Source organism: Mercenaria mercenaria, chromosome 15 (genome assembly GCF_021730395.1).
Source record: "Mercenaria mercenaria strain notata chromosome 15, MADL_Memer_1, whole genome shotgun sequence".
In the NCBI taxonomy this organism is placed as follows: Eukaryota; Metazoa; Mollusca; class Bivalvia; order Venerida; family Veneridae; genus Mercenaria; species Mercenaria mercenaria.
Genome location: NC_069375.1, coordinates 7,093,630 through 7,115,749, shown reverse-complemented (window position 1 = coordinate 7,115,749; position 22,120 = coordinate 7,093,630). Strand labels below are relative to the sequence as shown.

The window sequence follows — 22,120 nt, the reverse complement described above, 5'->3', positions numbered from 1 at the left end:
CTTCTAGACGGGCGCATAAATAGAGGAATTCCAGAATTCAAGAACTGGAACCAACCCTCGCCTGAAAAAAAAATCAAATCATTATCTCCCTTTAACCCTAACTTAAGCAATACCTCGTGCACGGGCGGTCGCCTACCATCCGTAAGCAATTTGGATGGCACTCTCATATGACGATCTGAGCGAGTCGCTAACTCACAGCAGTGAGAGGCAAGTGATTCGAAGTCAGCGAATTGTTTCCTGGTAGCCAAATGAAATTTAATGCGTGTGCTTGTTTTAGTGGTGGGGTGAATAACTGCATGTTTTAAGAATTAGACTCATCATTGTCATTTGGTAAATCTCCTGGATTTGTAATTCAGTACTCTTCAATTGATATTATCATGCATTAAGAAACGAAGATCTATGCATTTGTATTTTAAACCTTATCGGTACAGCAATTTTAACTGATTGTATGTATACGCAGTACAGTCTTGCCAAGACATTGTATCATGTATTGTATGTTCTCATAGGCCATTTGGCCTAGTCAGATATTGAAATAAAATTAACTAAAAAGACAAATAAACATTAAACTACATCTTTGGAAACACAGCTGTAGTTGCTTCAGAAATCACAATATATGCAGCCTAATCAAATGACTTGAAAATTTGACAAAGTAACAGATTAAAATATAAACATTTTATTTTTAAAGTGCAATTTATTTGCAAAAATACATTAAATGATTTTAAAATTTAAGTAGATCATGACATTTATATTCACGAATTAATATGTAAATTTGCATTCTAGAACATACATTTATAATTATTGAATTAACATTTTCGACAAATAAACATTGATTTCTACACTAGAAAAACGTAAGTCATATAGTTCATGACATATCGTCACCTCAGTGCAAAAAGTGGATAACTCCATTGGCTTAAAGAAGAACATATTCACCTTTTGCGCTAAGGTGACGATATATCTACTCACTGTAACTTATACCTACTCATTGTAACTTGTTTCAACTCATTGTCACTTATCAACAATTATACACACTATCTGGCAGTGTATATGGGTTTAATAAATTGCACATGTGAAACCCGTACTGAAGATGAGCAATCCACGTCAAAAACAAAACAAAACAACAACAACGTGTTTTACACAATGACAATACAAATGTATACAAAACAACACCTAAATAAGAGTTTTAAACATCACAGATATCAGGATTATAATTTTCAAATTACAATTCTTCACGTTCAGAACTGTTACCCGTATTTTCGTATAAATGTTTCACAATAGGTTGTACAACATCATCTAATTGTTTCTTTTGCTCTTTATACTCCTCTGTTTCGGCATCTGAATTATTTTCTAACCAAACAGCTTGGTCATTTAACTCATTCTCAATCACAGTTTTATCGTCTGCTGACAATTTACCACCAAGCTTTTCCGAGTCATTTATCTGATTTTTCAAAGAATATATATAACTTTCCAATTCATTTCTTGCATCTATTTTTTCTTTTAAAATTTTGTCTTCTTCCGCGTACTTATCAGCGTCTTTAATCATTCGTTCAATTTCCTCTTCTGACAGTCTGTTCTGATTGTTTTCAATCACAATATTGTTCTTCTGTCCCGTTCCTTTATCTTCTGCACTTACGCTTAAAATACCATTTGCGTCAATCTCAAATGAGACTTCTATCTGTGGAATACCCCTTGGGGCAGGGGGTATTCCTGTCAAGTCAAATTTTCCTAGAAGGTTGTTATTCTTGGTCATAGTTCTCTCACCTGAAAAAAAAATCAACTTAAGGATAACATGGTGTAATTGCCATAATTCATATCTTGTAACTGGATGGTAATATTTAAATGAAATTTGGTCACTTTAAAGACATTCAAAATTAAAAAGTTTCACCGGGAGATTTTTCAAATTTTGTCATTTTTTTGGGAGATAATCGGTATTGAAGTTAACATTGATGCCTATGGGAAATATATAATTTCTTTGATTATGAGAATCTGAGCTCGAGTTTCGAGAAAATTTTGCGGTAGAAAGCTGCATTATATGATTCTGATACAATTATCAAAAAGAAATATAAAATTCCCCGTAGGGAAAAGGAGAAAAAAGTTTTTTTCTAGTTTTCAGGGGAGATAACTCATGAAAAACCAAAATTATCAGGGGAGGTAATCTAAAGGACATTTTTCAGAACTTCTGTCACTATATAACTTGCACCTTATAATATGCACCTTATTTCTATTGTTTGACATTTTTAAAGCTTACATTATCAAGTTGTATGTATACGCTTTTTGGTGAAATTGAGGCCTATTACGGGTTGTCATCCTTAATATTTAAAGCCGTTTCTTAGAGCATTCAAACAAACAGGTGATATTAATGATTTAACCTACTTTAAAATTACGGCAGACACAAGACAGACGAAATAGAATTACAAAACATTTCTATATGTAGTACTATTGTAGTGATGTCATGTAAACACCAGAGTATAATATCTATTTCTCTACAGATTTTGTATCAAGATAGATACCTTCAAACACTTGTATGGATACTGCAGGCTGGTTATCAGCAGCTGTTGAAAATATCTGCGACTTTCTAGTCGGTACAGGTGAGTTTCGCTCTATAAGTTTGGTCATCACTCCACCTACAGTCTCTATCCCGAGAGTGAGAGGGTTGACATTAATTACGATTAGTTGGTCAATATTGTCATCATCCACTCCGCCAAGGATACCACCTTGTACAGCTGCACCGTAAGCTACAGACTCGTCAGGATTTATTCCACTGTTTGGTTCCTGTTTAAAGAATACAAAGTAATATATTTAGTTCATACTTTGGCTTTTTATAAAGACTTTTGTTGTTGTTTTGAGATGGCATGATTGTGGACAAAGCTGTTTTATTCTATTACATATTTGAACTGAAACCATCTTTAAATTATCCACATTACTAAATTGTGCTGGAGGTTTAGACCAATATTTTGTCGTACAATAAGCCTTTGTAGTAAGCTGCAAAATGTGAAAATCTGTTCATGGGCCTTAGTATGAAACATCCACCTTTAGATATTTTTCAAATATACAAAATGTGTAAGTACAATCAAGTCATAAACATACGTTACCTTTCCACTGAAGAACTGCTTCACAAGTTCTTGTACTTTTGGTATCCTTGTAGACCCTCCTACAAGAACTATCTCATCGACTTCTGAAGACTTTATTCCGCCATCCTTTAAAACTTTCCCTACTGGAGTTAACGTCGAACGGAACAACTCCTGAAACAGAATAGTCAAGCTGTGAGAAATTATTACATCAAGACTACATTTCACATCATTTACTTTGTGGCAACATACTTTTAAAAAAGGGGAAAGAATGTTTGATACTTCTTATCTTTTATACAAAAATAATTTGAGCACTTAAAAGTTACTCTATAATTGGGAGAAATCTGAATTTTAAAAAATGCGCCATGTTCAGTAGTATATTTTAATGTTGACAATAAGTTGTTTTTTTAAACTTTCATCATGTCTGTTCTTAAGAAGGAAAACACAATTATAAAACTCACGTTATTTAGCTCTTCGAACTTGGCACGTGTAAGTGTTTCCCGGAAGTCGTTTCCTTCAAATAGAGACTCGATCTCAATTACAGTCTGATGGGTTGACGACAATGCACGTTTTCCTTTCTCAACTTCTCGGCGTAATTTCTGAATTGCACGTGTATCTGTACGTACGTCACGCCCTGTCTTTTTCTTTATCAGCTTAATGAAATAGTCCATCACTTTCTGGTCGAAGTCTTCCCCTCCAAGATGTGTGTCGCCGTTAGTGGCAAGTACCTCAAATACCCCATTATCAATTGTAAGCAAAGAAACATCAAAGGTACCGCCTCCAAGATCAAAGACAAGTATATTCTGTTCGTCCTTACTTCTTTTGTCAAGTCCGTACGCAAGAGCAGCTGCAGTTCTAAAATAAATGAAAATAACAATAATGTAGAATGACCTTTACCATAGTTATAATAGAACAAAGCAATCGTCGATGTTTGTCCATACACATTGCATAATAATTTTACTAGTACATGTATCTGTGGACATTGTTTAGAATAATATTTGGTACAAATATACAACTGGACTTCAACCTACTTTGTGGCACTTGGAATTTACACGGATTGAAAAAAAAGCTTGTTGACTAGAACTATAGGCCCTATATGAAAAGATAAGGCCGTCGAGCTAGGTTTGTATTAAAGATAAAGTATTTCACTGCAACTTTACACTTAAACATAATAATACTGAGAATATGTTACTCACGGTTCGTTTAGAATCCTCAAGACGTTAAGGCCTGCAATTTTCCCAGCGTCTTCTGTAGCACGTCTTTGGGCGTCATTAAAGTAGGCAGGCACAGTCACAACCGCGTGCGTCACGTTTTGCCCAAGGTATGACTCAGCAGTTTTCTTCATCTCCCGAAGAACCGTAGCGGAAATCTCTTCCGGGGAAAACGTTTTTACCTCTGATCCTGATTTGACCTGTACATGCGGTTTATTGTGAACATTTACGATTTTGAAAGGATAATATTTCATATCTCTCTGCACGACGGGGTCGTCCCAGGTTCGTCCTATGAAACGTTTGACGTCAAATATCGTATTCGTCGGATTTGACGTCAACTGGTTTTTCGCTGCATCTCCGATAAGCCGTTCCCCATCGTCAGTGAACGCGACGTAAGATGGTGTGATTCGGTTGCCTTGGTCGTTAGCAATGATTTCAACTCCTCCTTTCTGGTAGACCCCGACACTGGAAGTATAAATGCATGCATTTAGATCTACCGCCTTTCTTAAACATATCTGCATGTAAAATATTTGCATTTATGGGAGTCGGCATAAATAAATAAGACAATTTTGCAAGGTAACTTATTTTCAAATATTCAATTGCAGAAAACATGATTATGTTACAAATCAATGTAAATAATTTGTGCATGCTCTGTAACTAATATTTTTCTAGAGTCTTTCATTTTTATACAACGCAAATACAGTAAAAAGTGTTTCATAGTCTATAATTTCCATATTTAATTTCTAGACGAAAAATGCGAATAGTTTTCATTGCGGCTTTGACGAATTGTGGTAAAACGTTTTCACTTACCACGAATAAGTTGTCCCAAGATCGATTCCTATTACTGTTCCAAAATCATCGCCCCTCTCTCCCTTCGTGCCAAACACAGCACCCACCAACAATAGAACTTTCAGTATGTTTCTAGACATTCTGTCGGATTTACTTATCTTGCACTATAAAAAGAGAAATATGTCAAAATATCTATCCAATCTTGTTACTGAATGCCTTCAGAATAACGTAATAGTTTATATAAATAACAATGTTTTACAAACGTTTATTATATAGGACTTATGGCAGACCTATATTAACGTCTTAGTATTTTTTTGTCAATTTATTACACTAGTTTATTGTCGTCATAACATTGTGTTGAATTCGTTTCAAATGTATAAGACATGGCGGTATTTATACTTTGTCTGTTAACAGCTGAAGAAAGAAAAATGTTTATCTTTCAGCAAAACAGAAAGAAAAGCTAACGCGTGATATTTATGTCTTGAACGAGTTGAATAAAAGTAAATAATGCCCAACGAAGCCTTTTGAATATCTCAATTTGAAAAAAAAAAAAACTCGACGAGACGTTAAATTAGGCATTTGCTTCTTCATGCAAACAATGATCTACAAGATATAATCAACGACGAATATTCCTCTTACTATGAAAGAATGTATACCACTATGTTTTTCTAAAGCCTACTATAAAAGAATATGAATACAATTTACTTACCTCTGTGTAATGGTATGAATTTAAGAACTCGATCTGCTTTAATATTTTCAACAATATAGTCTGTATACGTTCTGTCGTTCTCGCAAGTTTCCTCTGTGCATCTGTGTCTTATTTCTTTCAAGATAGAGTTTTGAATTCACTGTATCCGTACCCGTATTTATATGTGATGATTTCTAAACGATGTCGTGTTATTTAATTGTTACACGTGGCTCTAAGTTTTGTAAACAATAATTGTGTCTAAAAATAGATTAGGTATTTCCTACGAAAGTAAAGTAGGTTGTTTCATCATACTGTTATTTAGGACACGTATACAAATAATTTTACCAATATACACGAAAGGTGATATCGATAATAAATTGTAGAAAAAAGATTAAACTGAATCAAGTGTTGAAAGGAACTGTTATTAAAAGGGGATAGATCTAGATGTACATATCGAGGGCTTAGAGCGAAACTGGTCTATCTGTATATAGAAATAGAAGCAGATAGACCAGTTTCGCTCTAAGCCCTCGATATGAAGACTTCAAGTTTATTAATAGAACAACTTTCATAGACGTAGCCGGGATGCGACAGAAAATATATTAATTTTGGCGGTTCTGCTATTCTGTAGAATGATTCCATAATCTATCATAAGATACATGCCAACATTTATGTCTTAGTCCATAAAATATTTTTTATTACACGTTTTTCACTGAATTATCGAAATATTAGAGTGAAAGGTATAGAGCTAGATCTATAATATTTTCACACTGAAACTATAAACTATATGTTTCACTATTAATTTATGAAGCTATAAAATAGGTAAATATAGTCAAAACATAAAATAAAAAGAAAATTTGTTTGTTTTACATATAAGGTCAAAATAACTGACACTTGATCATGAACACCGTATTCACACACAGAAGCCAACGCCAAACGCCGCGGCGGTGGAGGATTCGTCGCAGAAGCGGCACCACACCTGGATAAATTAAGTACTTACATAACAAGTTTTTTTATGAGTTTTCCCATATTTTTTTCACGCTTGAATGTCAACAACCAGTGAGACAGGAGCCCACATGTGTATTCTTCAATTAAGCAACAAACACGTACTTGTTCAGCGCAATTCTTTGTCATTAATGTAAACACTTCTGTACAGTTTGACGAGGGATTGTCATATTTTTTGTAGAATTGTAGAATTTCCATCACAAGTGGTAAAATATTGTACAAAGCGACCCCTGAGCACGTTTGCATCAAATCGTAAGTATGACACTGTCAAGCAAAACGTATTTCTTAGTAATCGGTGAATTTTCATTGCAGGCATATAAAATAATCGACCAAAAACGCAGTGGCGGTGGGTATTCAATTGCAACGCATTACGGTGTATCTAGACTTACACAGTCTGTTGAGATTAAACATTTCCCATTTTATTCATTTTTTTTTTAAAAATATATATCAAATTTTCTGTAGCTCCCTTTTACTGTGGCTTATCTCAACAGACAGAGACTAGAGGTATTGTAAATTTTATGAGAAAGTGGTATCAGAGAGGATTTTATGGCCAAGTGCTTTACAGGTAATGACTCTAACGACTGATGCCAGTCTACGGTGTATCCTGTTTCTTCAATGTTCGTTATGGTTATGGACTTTCAACTTAACTAAACAGCACTTTTTCCGGAATTTTGATTGGGGTAGGTCCATGAAATCACGCTGACATTAGACAGCAATAGAAACTGAATGTTTAGTAATAATATATACTATTGATTTGCACTCCCGTTCTGTTGAATACATATACGAAAACTATTGAATACATATACGAAAACTAAACCATATTTATGTTACTAAATCTAATGCTAAGAAATAACACCATGTTCCTTCGTACTAAACACACTTCTATTATACATGTAATTATTTATATGAACGCATGAAATATTTCTTTAGTTAAATGCTGACCACATGCAACTTTTACATCATGTAACATACCAACTTGACTATACTAATACGTAGCAGACCATATCAAAATGTCATTGAGCAGCTGCCAAACCAAATGATTAATGTTTTCACAGATTGTTCATTAACAAAGACATTTGCATAAAACTTTGGAATTTTGTTAGATTTTTCAGACTGGAGAAATTGTCACATAGTAGGGAAATTCTAAACAAAAACAAACAAAAAAAAAATAGCGATCGTCTTGAGACTAAAAGTTGTAAATGTAAGCCATGCCCATTTCATCACGGACATGCACTTATGCAGAATCATCGACCTTCCGTGAGCCAGCTGGATGGCGTCCTCACTTGAAGAATTCTATGCCCCATCTGGAAAGTTCAAAACACTATTTGCTAGTGATCTGTACACGTTGGTGTCTAAAGAGGAACTGAGTGCGTGAGACTGAACAGTTTAAACACTGTTTACCACACAGAAGTCTGACATAAAATTATGCATGTGTACTTCAAGTTGATGATGGATACCAATTAAGGTCCATTTAAACTGGATAAAATCTTTACCAGTTAAGTAGTTGGCTGAAAAGGCCAAAATAGAAAATTGTGCCCCTTTTAGGGGCAGTAACTCTAGATCCTATGATCAAATCTAGCCAGATTTTGAAAGAAACCCAGATCTTATTGTGACTTAAGTTGTATGTAAGCGTTGTTAAAATCAAATATAAAATGTCACTTCTATCGTGTTCACAAGGTAAAAATTACCAAATTCTGGCTCTTTTAGGGGTCAATCAGGGGCTGTAACTCCGGCACCTATGATTGGATCTGAAAGATTCATCATGGAATCCAAGATTTATTGAAGATATTTTACAAGTTTGTATCAAATTAAACCCTAAATGAAGTCTCTATATGTCTGCAAAAGCCAAAATAGCAAATTTTGGCCCTTTCAGGGGCCATAACTCTAAAACCCATGAGGGGATCTGGCCAGTTTTCGAAAGGAACCGAGATATTATGCCAATACAAGTTGTGTGCAAGTTTGATTAAAGTTGATTGCAAAATGTCTCTATCGTGTTCACAAGCCAAAAAAAAAATAGCAAATTTTGGCCCTTTAAGGGGTCATATCTCTGATACCCATGATGGGATCTGGCTAGTTTTCGAAAGGAACCGAGATATTATGCCAATGCAGTTGCATGCAAGTTTGATTAAAGATGACTGCAAAATGTGGTCTCTATCGTGTTCACAAGCCAAAAATAGCAAATTTTGGCCCTTTAAGGGGCCACAACTCTGGAACCCATGATGGGATCTGGCCAGTTTCTGAAAGGAACCGAGATATTATGCCAATACAAGTTGCGTGCAAGTTTGATTAAAGTTGATTGCAAAATGTGGTACCTATTGTGTTCACAAGCCAAAAATAGCAAATTTTGGCCCTTTAAGGGGCCATAACTCTGGAACCCATGAAAGGATCTGGTCAGTTTTCGAAAGGATTTGAGCTATTATGCCAATACAAGTTATGTGCAAGTTTTATTAAAGTTGATTGCAAAATGTGGTCTCTATCATGTTCACAAGCCAAAAATGGCAAATTTTGGCCCTTTAAATGTGGTCTCTATCGTGTTCACAAGGAAATTGTGAACGGACGGATGACGGGCGGTCACAAAAGCTCACCCTGACAGGTGAGCTAAAAACAAGAAAATAGGTCAGTAGGTCAAGCCCTACTTAGGGTCATCAGGTTATTATGTAAACAGTCTAGGAAATATGATCAGTCTAGGAAATATGATCAGATAATTTTTTAAGTATTTTTTCCTACAGAATTAAAGTTAACTTCTATAACAACTGACACCAGGGGCGTGGACTCTTTTCAACACAGGGTTATAATTTGGAACTCTTCATAGAGGACCATTAGATCTATGTCACAGACCAAAAATCAAGGCTCTATGCTTTGCGGTTTTGGACAAGATTGGTGAAGTCTGGTGTAAATCTGCCCAGTAGTTTTGAAGATTTTTTAGAAATTGTTGATGGATATGGAAATCAAGTGGTCACAAAAGCTCACCACGAATTTTTGGCTCTGGTGAGCTAAAAATCAGACCACTAAACAAGAGGGTCATTGATCCTTAAGCGCTCATCTGTGTACAAGGCTTCAAGTGTGTTTGTACAAGTACAGAGTTAGCTTTCTTCTATGTAAGCCTATGCTATATAAATGTCACACACACTTGAAACTAGGCTAATAATTTGAACATTTATGGTAGACATTACCAATCTGATATCACACGCCAAATATCAAGGCTCTAGCTATTATTGATTAAGAGAAGAAGATTTTCAAAGTTTCTAATATAAAAGCGTATAGTAAGTTCATGTGAGACACAGGGGCGTAGCCATTTTTTTTACCTTAGGGCAATAATGGACAAGTATGGTATACATATAGGGAAAAGTGACCACGCCCTCTGGCGGCCATGTTTTTAGAGAAATTGAAATAATTTGAACAATCTTGGTAGAGGGTCACACAAGGATCATTTGTAAAAATTATTCTAAAATCGGGCCAGCAGTTTCACAAAAAAGATTTTTAAAGTTTCCACTATATAACATATAGTGAAAAATGACCACGCACTCTGGTGGCCATGTTTTTTGACGAATCAAAATAATTTGAGCAATCTTGGTTGAGGGTTACACAAGGACCATTTGTGTAAAATTATTTTACAAGAGGGTCATGATGACCCTGAACTGCTCACCTGAGTAATATGAGGCACATGTTTAAAAAGGCAAACTGATGCTAAATTATTAGAAAGTAGGTAAGTATAATAGGTCAAATTCATGGTCATTGAAAGTCAGTTTTAAGATCGGTGTGCAAAATTGTATATGTCATCCAAATTTCAAGGCTGTATCTTAAAAAAACAAGAAAGTAGGTGAGTAGGTCAAGGTAAGTCAAGTGGCCTCTAATCACTTTGGATCATCAGGTAATTATAATTAAGCAGTCTAGAAAATATGATCTGATAATTTTTGAAGTATTTATTCCTAAAAAACCCATATAACCAGTGACCCCCAGGGCGGGGCCTCTTTTCACCCCAGGGGTATAATTTGGGCAATTTTGTTAGAGATCCACTAGGCAATGGTACATACCTAATATCAAAGGCCTAGGCCTTGACTTATCAGACAAGAAGATTTTTTTTCCTTATAGATATGTCTGTGCTAAATCTGGGTCCCCAAGGGCAGGGCCTCTTTTCACCCAGGGGCATAATTTGAACAATTTTGGTAGAGGAACACTAGGCAAGGCAACATACCAAATATCAAAAGCCTATTCCTTTCAGTTTCAGGCACGAAGATTTTTAAAGTGTTTTCCTATATATTAAGTCTATGTAAAACTCAAGAACCCCAGGGCAGGGCCTCTTTTCACCCCAGGGGCATAATTTGAATAATTTTGGTAGAGAACCACAAGGCAATGCAACATACCAAATATCAAAAGCCTAGGTCTTGCAGTTTTAGACAAGAAGATTTTTGAAGTTTTTTTTCCTATACATGTTGAACTTCAGACCCCCAGGGCAGGGCCTCTTTTCACCACAGGGTTATAATTTGAAAATTTTTGATAGAGTACCACAAGGCAATGCTACATACCAAATATCAAAGGCCTAGGTCTAGTGGTTATAGACAAGATTTTTATAGTTTTTCCTATATAAGTCCATGTAAAACTTGTGACTCCCGGGGCAGGGCCTCTTTTCACCCAAGGGGCATAATTTGATCATTATTTATAGAGGACCATCAGATGAAGTCACATGCCAAATATCAAGGCTCTATGCCTTGCGGTTTTGGACAAGAATTTTAAAGTTTTTCCTTTCGGTTGCCATGGCAACCAGAGTTCTGCATGGAATTAAATTCTTTGAACAATTTTGAAAGGGGGGCACCCAAGGATCATTCTTGTGAAGTTTGGTGTAATTCTGCCTAGTGGTTTTCAAGATTTTTTTAAGAAAATGTTGATGGACGGACAAAGAACGTTGAGCGGTCACAAAAGCTCACCACAAGCCTTTGGCTCAGGTGAGCTAAAATCGGGCCAGCAGTTTCACACAAGAAGATTTTTAAAGTTTCCACTATATACATATAGGGAAAAGTGACCACGCCCTCTGGGTGGCCATGTTTTAAGACGAATCAATATAATTATAGAGGATATTTGTTTTTAGTGAATATTGAATATATCTCACTGAGAAGTGAAAAAAAATTCAAATATTTTCACGAGCGCATAGCGAGAGTGAAAATATTCCATATTCACTCAAAACAAACAAATTTTATTTTTATTTAATGCTTAATTATGTTGAGATGTGCATTTTGCAATAAATTTTAATCTCAGCGCAGGAAACAGACGCACGTAAAGAGAGACGACGTCAGACGTGTTGCGAGGTCATAAAGACGCACACGACATAAAGTTCCATTTTACTTTATTTCTTGCTGCATAACGTTATGAAATTCTCATTAAGTAAAACAATTTGAATAGAGAAATCTACTACGAAGACCAAAGTGCGACTACAATTTTTATCCTGTTTTTAGCAAATAATTTAAAATTCATACACATGTACAAGTAGACCGGCATAAAACAGTGACTGATATGGATTATATCTCACTGATAGAATCCTGTATTTCATCAGTTAGCATAAAATAAAATTTGAACAATCTTGGTAGAGGGTGACATGACCATTTGTGTGAAATTATTTCAAAATTGACCATCGGTTTAGGAGATGTTGTTTGAAGATTTTTCTATTTTTAGCTCTGGCCGCCCCTATGTGCAACCAAATGGAACTGTTTGAACAATTTTGGTAGAGGACCATCCATGCCAAGTCTCATCAAAATCCATTCATAGGTTATGGAGGAGCTATATGCCTTTAAATGATACCTGCATGTATGTACTTGAATGCAAAACTTTTACCAAGTTGTGACGCAGACACAGCCACCAGGGTGAGTAGAATAGCTCGAAAAGCCAAGCTAAAAACATTAGGACATATTAATTTTTTATCAAGATTTCATATACAGGTTTTCTAAATGATTTTGTGAAAGTTACATCCTAATGAAATTTAAAAATAAAATAAATACTTAATACTTGGTATTTTCATTTTTATTTTGTCAATAGTTCAATACAACATGTCACAAAAAAATTCAACATACTATTATCACAAAACTGTTTTGTCAAAAACTATACAGCCTCTTCAACATTTATACATAAACTTTTGCAACATTCATCCATGTATTCTAATGAAATGGGAGTCGTTTACACAACTTTTCCCCCTCAAACGTTTGAAACGTTTAAACAATAGGAAATACTTTATAAATTCAGTTACATATGGAAATGAAAGTACAAATTCAACCAGGTTTTTTTGTCTAAAATATAAAACACATATAAAACATACACATAATTGATATGCATATGCCAACATTTTAATCGATGACAGACAATTGTTGCTATATATAAATCAAACAAAGCATATCTTCACTGAAAAGCGTTCATGAATTCAAACAACAATTTTAACAAGTGATTGCAGGACAAATAGATGGGAATGATTTTTTTTCAATTAAAATTATACCTGACCTGATTCACACTGAACTACAATGTATTTACATTAACAAAATAATTTAAGAGTTAGCACTAAGCATCACTGTTCATACAAAACAAAAAGCAAGTTCAAAAATATGATTATGCACCGATCCTTTCAAAACCTTTGAAACAAAACTGTTTAAAGGCCTTCCTAGCAAAGTTATACCCCATCGATGGGTCAATAAAGTTGCTTATTACCAAATACTGAATGAGTTATAAATATGCCAAGTTGTTCGTCAGACATTCATAAAAATGTAGCATCTACACATGAAGTGATGAATGAACAGAACTCTTGAAAATAAATGTTTCTGTGTCAGGTTAACTTAATGGTCCCCATGAACTAACAGATCTTTATACAACAGAAAATTTAAAAGTGAAAATCCAATTTGAACAATTTTTGACATTTTAAGAGATTTCAACAGAACTACTGTTGTATGAACTGTTTTACGAAACAATGAGCACACAATGACTGAGAACTGACAACAATGTTCTGTCAGACAGATTGCTGTAACATTTTCAGGTCAATATCACATAGAACTACATAGAGTTCTTTCCCTCAGCATGCATTGTAATAAACGACTAACTTGGGATCGGTATCCCTGCACTTTGCCTATCACATACTTTTGAGTATGCAGTCCTGTTCACCTGTATACTCCATCTTCAATGCAATGGAAACTACCCCAATAATGCAAACTACCCAGATGATAAATGATAAATAACGATATAGATAACTAGAAAATGCTTTTGTAAAAAAGCACATGTCTCCCCCAATGCAAAGTCCTATAGGCAAGAAGTCAATAGGGGTCAGGAGCGACAGTCAAAGAGACACTGATGGTTGGCTGCAATAGGGATCATCTACTTGGCATGTCCAGTCATCCCGCTAAATTTCAACACTCGTGGCCTAGTGGTTCTCAAGTCACTGTTCAGGTTCCTGTGACCCTGACCTTTGATCAAGTGACCTCAAAATAAATAGGGGTCATGTACTATGCATGTCCAATCATCCTATAAAGTTTCAACATTGTAGGTTAAGTGGTTCTCAAGTTATTTCCAAAAAATGATTTTACATGAACAGGCCACTGTGACCTTGACCTTTAATAGACTGACCCCAAAATCAATAGGGGTAATCTACTCTGCATGTTCAATCATCCTATGAAGTTTCAACATTCTGGGTCAAGTGGTTCTCAAGTTATTGATCGGAACTGGTTATCAATGTTCAGGCCCCTGTGACCTTGACCTTTAACGGAGTGAGCCCAAAAACAATAAGGGTCATTTACTCTGCATGTACAATCATCCTATGAAGTTTCAACATTATGGGTCGAGAGGTTCTCAAGTTATTGATTGGAAATGGTTTTCCATGTTCAGGCCCCTGTGGCCTTGACCTTTAACAGAGTGACCCTAAAATCGTTAGGGTTCATCTACTCTACATACCCAATCATCCTATGAAGTTCCATCATTCTGGGTCAAGTGGTTCTCAAGTTATTGACCGGAAATGGTTTTCAATGTGCGGGCCCCTGTGACCTTGACCTTTCACAGAGTGACCCCAAAATCGTTAGGGGTCATCTACTCTTTATGATCAATCATCCTATTAAGTTTCAACATTCTGGGTCAAGTGGTTCTCAAGTTACTGACCGGAAATGGTTTTCAATGTTCAGGCCCCTGTGACCTTGACCTTTAATGGAGTGACCCCAAAATCGATAGGGGTCATCTACTTTGCATGTACAATCATCCTATGAAGTTTCAACGTTCTGGGTCAAGTGGTTCTCTAGTTATTGATCAGAAATGGTTTTCAATGTTCAGGCCCCTGTGACCTTCACCTTTGACGGAGTGATCCCATAATCAATAAGTGTCATCTACTCTTTATGACCAATCATCCTATCAAGTTTCAACATTCTGGGTCAGGCGGTTCTCTAGTTATTGATTGGAAATGGTTTTCAATGTTCAGGCCCCTGTGACCTTGACCTTTGACGGAGTGACCCCAAAATCAACAGGGGTCATCTACTCTTCATGACCAATCATCCTATGAAGTTTCAACATTCTGGGTCAAGTGGTTCTCTAGTTATTGATCGGAAATGGTTTTCAATGTTCAGGCCCGTGACCTTGACCTTTGATGGAGTGACCCCAAAAACAATAGGGGTCGTCTACTCCAGCAGCCCTACAACCCTATGAAGTTTGAAGGTGATAGGTGAAATGGTTCTCCAGTTATTGCTCGGAAATGAAGTGTGACGTACGGACGGACGGACGGACAGACGGACGGACGGGGCAAAAACAATATGTCTCCTGGGGGAGACATAATGATATCCCTAAGTTACACAAGCCTTACAACTCGTCATGATCACCCTCCTCCTGCTGGGTGGGTGGGGCACCACCCTCACCACCAGCACCTTGGTATAGTTTGCTCATGATTGGTTGCACAACTTCATCAAGTTCTTTCTTTTGTGCTTTATATTCTTCAGTTTCTGCATCAGGATTTGATTCTAACCATTTAATTTTTTCATCAAGAGCATTTTCAATGGTTTCTTTATCTTCGTCACTAAGCTTAGCTCCCAACTTTTCTTTATCACCAATTTGATTTTTCAAACTATAAGCATAACTTTCAAGTTCATTCTTAGCTTCAACTTTGCCTTTCAAAGCTTCATCTTCAGCAGCGTATTTTTCAGCGTCATTTATCATTCTTTCTATGTCTTCAGGTGACAGCCTGTTGTTGTCATTCTGGATAGTAATCTGGTTCTTACTTCCAGTACCCTTATCTTCAGCAGTAACCCTTAAAATACCATTCACATCAATTTCAAATGTGACTTCAATCTGTGGGACTCCTCTTGGTGCTGGTGGAATTCCGGTCAGATCAAATTTTCCAAGCAAGTGGTTGTCTTTTGTCATTGGACGTTCACCTTCAAACACCTGAATTGTCACTGTGGGCTGGTTATCTGCAGCAGTTGAGAAGATCTGGGCCTTTTTGGTTGGGATGACAGTGTTTCTTGGGATAAGCTTGGTCATGACTCCGCCAACAGTTTCAATACCCATAGTAAGAGGGTTGACATCGAGAAGGACAAGGTCGCTGGTGTCTTCTTGTCCACTCAGTACGCCAGCCTGGACAGCAGCACCATAAGCAACAGCTTCATCAGGATTGATTCCTCTGCTTGGTTCCTGTAAAAACAAAACAAACAGTAAAGATACTGCCCTCTAAACTGAGTGAAAATAGAGCAAACTAATCAAATATACAAAGCTGACAATCTGAATCTTCCAATATAATAATGTAATTTTTAACACGCCTCCGAGGCTAGCTTGGCTATCCTTCATAACCCCTGAAAGGTATTTTATACCTAACCTTATATATTACAATGTTTACCTCTGACAGGGTTCAAATTTAGACAAACATACAGCTAAATGCTAGTGGAATTTTAAAATAGCTAGTGGGTTTGAAATGTACTAGCTAATTTCAGCTAGTCAATAAATTAATATAACAAGCAAATGTCTTCAGTTTAACTGTTTTGAAGGTACACATTTTTCTTCATAAAAGGGTATCATTTATGTTTATGATATTTTATTGTTCAACAAAATGGCACAAGCTATTTTAAGCTAATAGAAATATATTTGTTTGTGACTGGCTGCTAACAGAGATCAATCAGTAAGTTTTGGCCAGTAAAATATTAATAGAGTAATTAAATATTATTAACTCTAGCCGGTAGCTTTTCACTTTAGCTAGTGATCAAAAAGGGCACTAGCTAATTTCAGCTAGTACGAACTATTGTTAAATTTGACCCCTGCTCTGAGTGTATCATTTTAGTTGAATAAATAAAAACATTTCATGAATAAGCTGTAAGAATAACACTCATGAGAGCTCACCTTGTTGTTGAAGTACTCCTTGACAAGCTGTTGAACTTTAGGAATTCTGGTGGATCCACCGACCAAGACAATTTCATTAACATCACTTTGCTTCAAGTCTCCATCTTCCATAACCTTCTGGACTGGTTTTAATGTAGATCGGAACAAATCCTGGAAGTAAGAGAAGCATCACACTGAGTCAACAGATTCTCTATATTCTCTTTCAATTTTAGTACCAAAAAATAAATACCACATTTTACTTGTAAACTAACACAATGTCACAGTCCAGTCCTTGCAGTGTTAGACAAGGAGATATTCAATGTTTTTCCTCTAAGTCTATGTGAAACTAATGAACTGGCGGCAGGGCCACTTTTACTCTAAGTAACATACTATATCAGAAGGTGATACTTATGGAATATATTTGAAATTCTGTACTACTTTGAAAGGTATGAGATGTACTTTGTTTGAATTTTAAAGTTTTACCTCCAGCAGAGGTTTTAGTGTTGAAATACTAGTAAAATAAAGCAAATTTGCCTTCACAATAGGCCGATGAATGTGTTATAACTAAAAACCATTTTAGGTCAGGGGGCATTGACCCCTCAACAAATGGACGCTGTTGTTTAAATTCTAAAGTTAATATACATATATTAATATTTTTGAAAATTTTCTTATACCAGTTTTTTTAAACCATGTGCCCCCGGGGGTGGGGCCATTTTGCACCCCAAGTGTATAATTTGAACAATCTTGGTAAAGAACCTAGATAATGCTACATATCAAATATCAAAGCCTTAGGCCCTGTGGTTTTGGACAAGAACATTTTCAAAGTTTTTCCCTATACAAGTCTGCATAACCATGTGACCCCAAGGGTGGGGCCATATTTGAGTCTAAGGGGTTAATCTGAACAATCTTGGTCGAGGACCAATAGATAATGCTACATATCAGATTTAAAAGCACAAGGACATGTGGTTTGGGACAAGAAGATTTTTTTTTTCTAATTCTTTCGGTTTCCATGGCAACCAGAGTTCTCCAAGGAATTTAATTCCTTGAATTTTTTCTAAAGAAAACCATTCAAGGAACATTCCTGTGAAGTTTCAACAAAATTGGCCTTGTGATTTATGAGATGTTGTTTAAACTTCAAACGGAAAATGTTGATGGATGATGACGGAGGACGGACAATCACCGACTACAATAGCTCAGTCATAACACTTAGCTCGGGTGAGCTAACAACTTAATACATTTAATACATGTTCCAAATTTATTGCCCAGATATTTAGTCGATCATTTTTGGTTTAAGCTTGTGAAGAATGCTTTAAGGTTCTTTCGACTGTCAGTGCAGTTCACTTCCAGGAAAACCTCTTGGCCGAGTGAAGGACACCTGAATCACTAGAACACCATTCCCATTACCTTCAATTCCTGTAAATAACAGACTAACAAATATATAGCACTTACCATGTTCAATTCTTCAAATTTGGCTCTGGTCAGAGATTCAGAGAAGTCTTCACCATCATACAGAGATTCAATTTCTATTTTGGTCTGATGCTGGGAGGACAATGCTCTCTTGGCTTTCTCGACCTCTCGACGGAGTTTCTGAACGGAGCGGTTGTCCTTTCTGATGTCTTTACCCTTCTTCTTCTTGTACAACTTCATGAAATGTTCCATAACACGCTGATCAAAGTCTTCACCACCAAGGTGAGTATCCCCATTGGTAGCCAATACTTCAAATACACCATCATCAATGGTGAGAATAGAGACATCAAAGGTACCACCACCGAGATCAAACACAAGAATGTTTTTCTCTCCTTCCTTCTTGTCAAGACCATAAGCTATAGCAGCTGCAGTTCTGTAAAATAACAGTATTATATATATATTATCATTCCTTAATTTACAAATATTTAAATGAAATTAAGGTTTCCTGAAATCAGAGACTACTCATCAAAATAGAGTTTGTGAATTACATGTACACTGATGAAATGGCATTGTTTTACTCACTCAATAAGGAACACTGAATATGTTTCAAAAGTTCAAAACTGACTGAAAGATTATACAAAGAAATTCAACTTCTTAGACCCACTTTATTCTCTAACAGAAACTCCCATCTTTGAATATTAACAAAGTCTGCTTTAATTTAAACTTACGGCTCATTGATAATTCTCATGACATTGAGACCAGCAATAGCACCAGCATCTTTTGTTGCCTGTCTCTGAGCATCATTAAAGTAGGCAGGTACAGTAACCACAGCATTCTTGACGGTTTCTCCGAGATAATCTTCTGCGACCTCCTTCATCTTTCCGAGAACCATGGCGGAGATTTCTTCTGGAGCGAATAATTTCTTGTCTCCCTTCACCTTAGCTTCAACATGAGGTTTGCTGTTCTTGTTGACAACCTTGAATGGGTAATATTTTACATCATGTTGAACTGATGGGTCTTCCCACTTTCTACCAATAAAACGCTTTACGTCAAAGATGGTATTCTCTGGATTGCTGGTTAGCTGGTTCTTAGCAGCATCACCAATGAGACGTTCACCATCCTCAGTAAAGGCCACGTATGAGGGTGTAATACGGTTTCCCTGATCGTTGGCAATGATTTCAACACGCTTGTTTCTGTAAACACCAACACTGCAAAAGAAAAGGATTGTGTTAATGTCAGAACATTGAACTGCCCAAAGAGTTTTATTTTATTAAATACATGCTGCTAGGAATAGGCAAAATTGTGAAAACATAAAACAGTTTTAAAACATTATTTATTAAAACACACCATTCTTCTACACAATCCATGCACACTCGTTACACAAAGCATTTTCTGTCAATCCATACCTGTAGGTTTTTACGAGAAAAGGATATTTATATTATCAGGTCGGAGACATCCCTTGGATCGAGAGACAGTCTCTCGATCTAAACACTGTCTCTCGTTTCAAAGAGAAAATATCTTTCGATCGAAAGACTATATTTCGCTTAAGTGTTGAAAAAACATGAAATCATTATTAAAAAAATAATTTCCTTACAGGCGCATTATCTATTCATTGAAACGACTTGTTATTTCAAGTAAACTGTACAAGAAACGCATTGTCATAGAAGTTTGTTTAAGCATTATAATGCTTAAGCAAAATTCCCAAATAATTTTGATTTTGAAAATTTGATAAAAGAAAGATAATTTTCTATATTTGAAATAAATTTGCACATTCTAAAAAGAGTTTTAATTATTCTTTCATTGATTTTCATTGCTTAAGCTAATTTTAGTCTTTCGGTCGAGAGACATTTTGTCTTTCAAACAAGAGACAAAGTTTAGATAGAGAGACTGTCTCTCAATCCAGGGGAAGTCTCCGATCTGATTATCTGTCTGTAAAATATCCCACTTTCACCTGACTGAATACATAAGATAAATCAGAATAGTCTTATTCTCACCATGAGTATGTTGTGCCCAAATCAATTCCAATAACAGTTCCTACATCTTCCTTCTTTTTTTGTTCATCTCCATTCTCTCCATCATCAGCCCTCACAACTGCAGCAAACAGTAGCAGTGCTGCACAGCACAAAGGTATATACTTTTTCATAGCTGAAATTATATAGTCATTGTTCATGAATGATACCAGGGTAGTCCCTAGTAGTGGTAAAGTACATACAGTATGTTACATCAGCGTCTGTCGGCCAAGAGGCCCCCAGATCAAACAGATGTCGACAGCCGATCACCGAGTCAAAGACTAACAAACATGGAAAATAGAATTTTAAACTGTAATGAAGATTTATCATCCAAATTTTTATGATCACCTCTAATTTTACAACCAACAATACTGTACACATAAAATCGTAAAACAAAAAGCTGGTGACGTGCAGAACGCCGGCCGGCGAAATAAAAATTCTTTAGAAACATACAAGATCTGTTTTTTAAATCTTACCTTAGCTTTTTTATGTTTCCTTATAAATTATTCTTTAAGTTTATCACTGTTGAATAACAATTTATGACGACTATCGTGTTATATTCGTGTCCAAACTGTTAGTGAAATTTCTCGGATGTGACGATGTTAATACACAACGCTGTACTTCTTCTCGATTCTTCGTCGTGTTAGTTTCCGATTGGTCGACTATTTCTGTGTGTAGGATTTTGATTGGTCTACGTCGAAGTCCCCGTAAAAGACACGTATTTCCCCAACTTCCACCCGGAAGTGAGGTCAATATGACGGGTGGTGTTTCTTATAACGGTTGAAAATCAGAACAAAAGCATCGTACTCTGTAACATTTAAGAGACATGCGTTATTTACTTCTTAAAATAGATTGTAAACGCTGTATTAATACGAAAAATACCGATGTTCATACAAACTGAATATATGTGCTTGTTTTTACTATATAAACAAATACACACAGTTATATTTAATCGAGTTAATGTAAACTATCGGGTTTTATGACTACCTGTTTTATCCAAAAGATAAGACAAGTCAAATGGTTTATCGCGGCCAGAAATTTGTACAAACCGGACAGAAGTTGCGAAATTGTCATTTGTGCAGGAAAGAAGCGTTTACCATAATGTCCAGTACTGGACAGGTATAGTGACCATGCACGGACACAGCCAATTTTCTCAGAGGGGGTCTTAAACAAAGGTGGCGGTTGAACTACTAAAAGTACAACAACAGTTAATTCACAACAAATCGTACGGTATGTTTTATAATCAGTAGAAGCTAGTCGTATTTACGCTTATGAGACCTGTTTCACCCATAAGTAAAGAATTCACAGGTCCATCATGAAATATTTTCCCCAGCACGCATATACTTTACCTATTCAATATGATCGCGGCCTTCAATAAAGGATAAGATAAGATTTATTTTGAGTCGGCAAGACAATTTCAAGTAACATAAGCTCTGATGAGCTTTTTAACCGACTATAATCCACATGCATATTATATGCTATGGATTATAAATAAAACTAAAACTAAACTGGTTTTCTGTTAAAGATGGCCATTACATTTGAGCAACATTTTCTGACCGTTTCAGTTTTCACATATTCTGTCAGGAAGATCTAATACGGGCAGTAGACACTCCGTATCAGTCAATACATTTATCTGTG

General features: G+C 36.0%; 2 protein-coding genes across 2 annotated transcripts; both read right to left on the bottom strand.

The window, feature by feature from the left end:
* Positions 1–657: 657 nt before the first annotated feature.
* On the bottom strand, positions 658–5,971 carry LOC123537169 (endoplasmic reticulum chaperone BiP-like). The gene is made up of 7 exons (XM_053524458.1): positions 5,775–5,971; positions 5,087–5,229; positions 4,262–4,741; positions 3,527–3,920; positions 3,090–3,239; positions 2,508–2,769; positions 658–1,758 (listed from the first exon to the last, which is right to left on the bottom strand). Exons 2-7 carry the CDS (start codon positions 5,203–5,205, stop codon positions 1,217–1,219), a joined length of 1,947 nt encoding a protein of 648 aa, XP_053380433.1. The 5' UTR covers positions 5,206–5,229; positions 5,775–5,971; the 3' UTR covers positions 658–1,216.
* Positions 5,972–12,749: 6,778 nt separating this feature from the next.
* LOC123537239 (endoplasmic reticulum chaperone BiP-like) lies at positions 12,750–21,280 on the bottom strand. Its single transcript, XM_045320928.2, has 6 exons — positions 20,959–21,280; positions 20,468–20,618; positions 19,202–19,681; positions 18,516–18,906; positions 17,088–17,237; positions 12,750–16,388 (listed from the first exon to the last, which is right to left on the bottom strand). The coding sequence occupies exons 2-6, from the start codon at positions 20,614–20,616 to the stop codon at positions 15,561–15,563; spliced, it is 1,998 nt and encodes a 665-aa protein (XP_045176863.1). The 5' UTR covers positions 20,617–20,618; positions 20,959–21,280; the 3' UTR covers positions 12,750–15,560.
* Between the last annotated feature and the right edge of the window lie 840 nt (positions 21,281–22,120).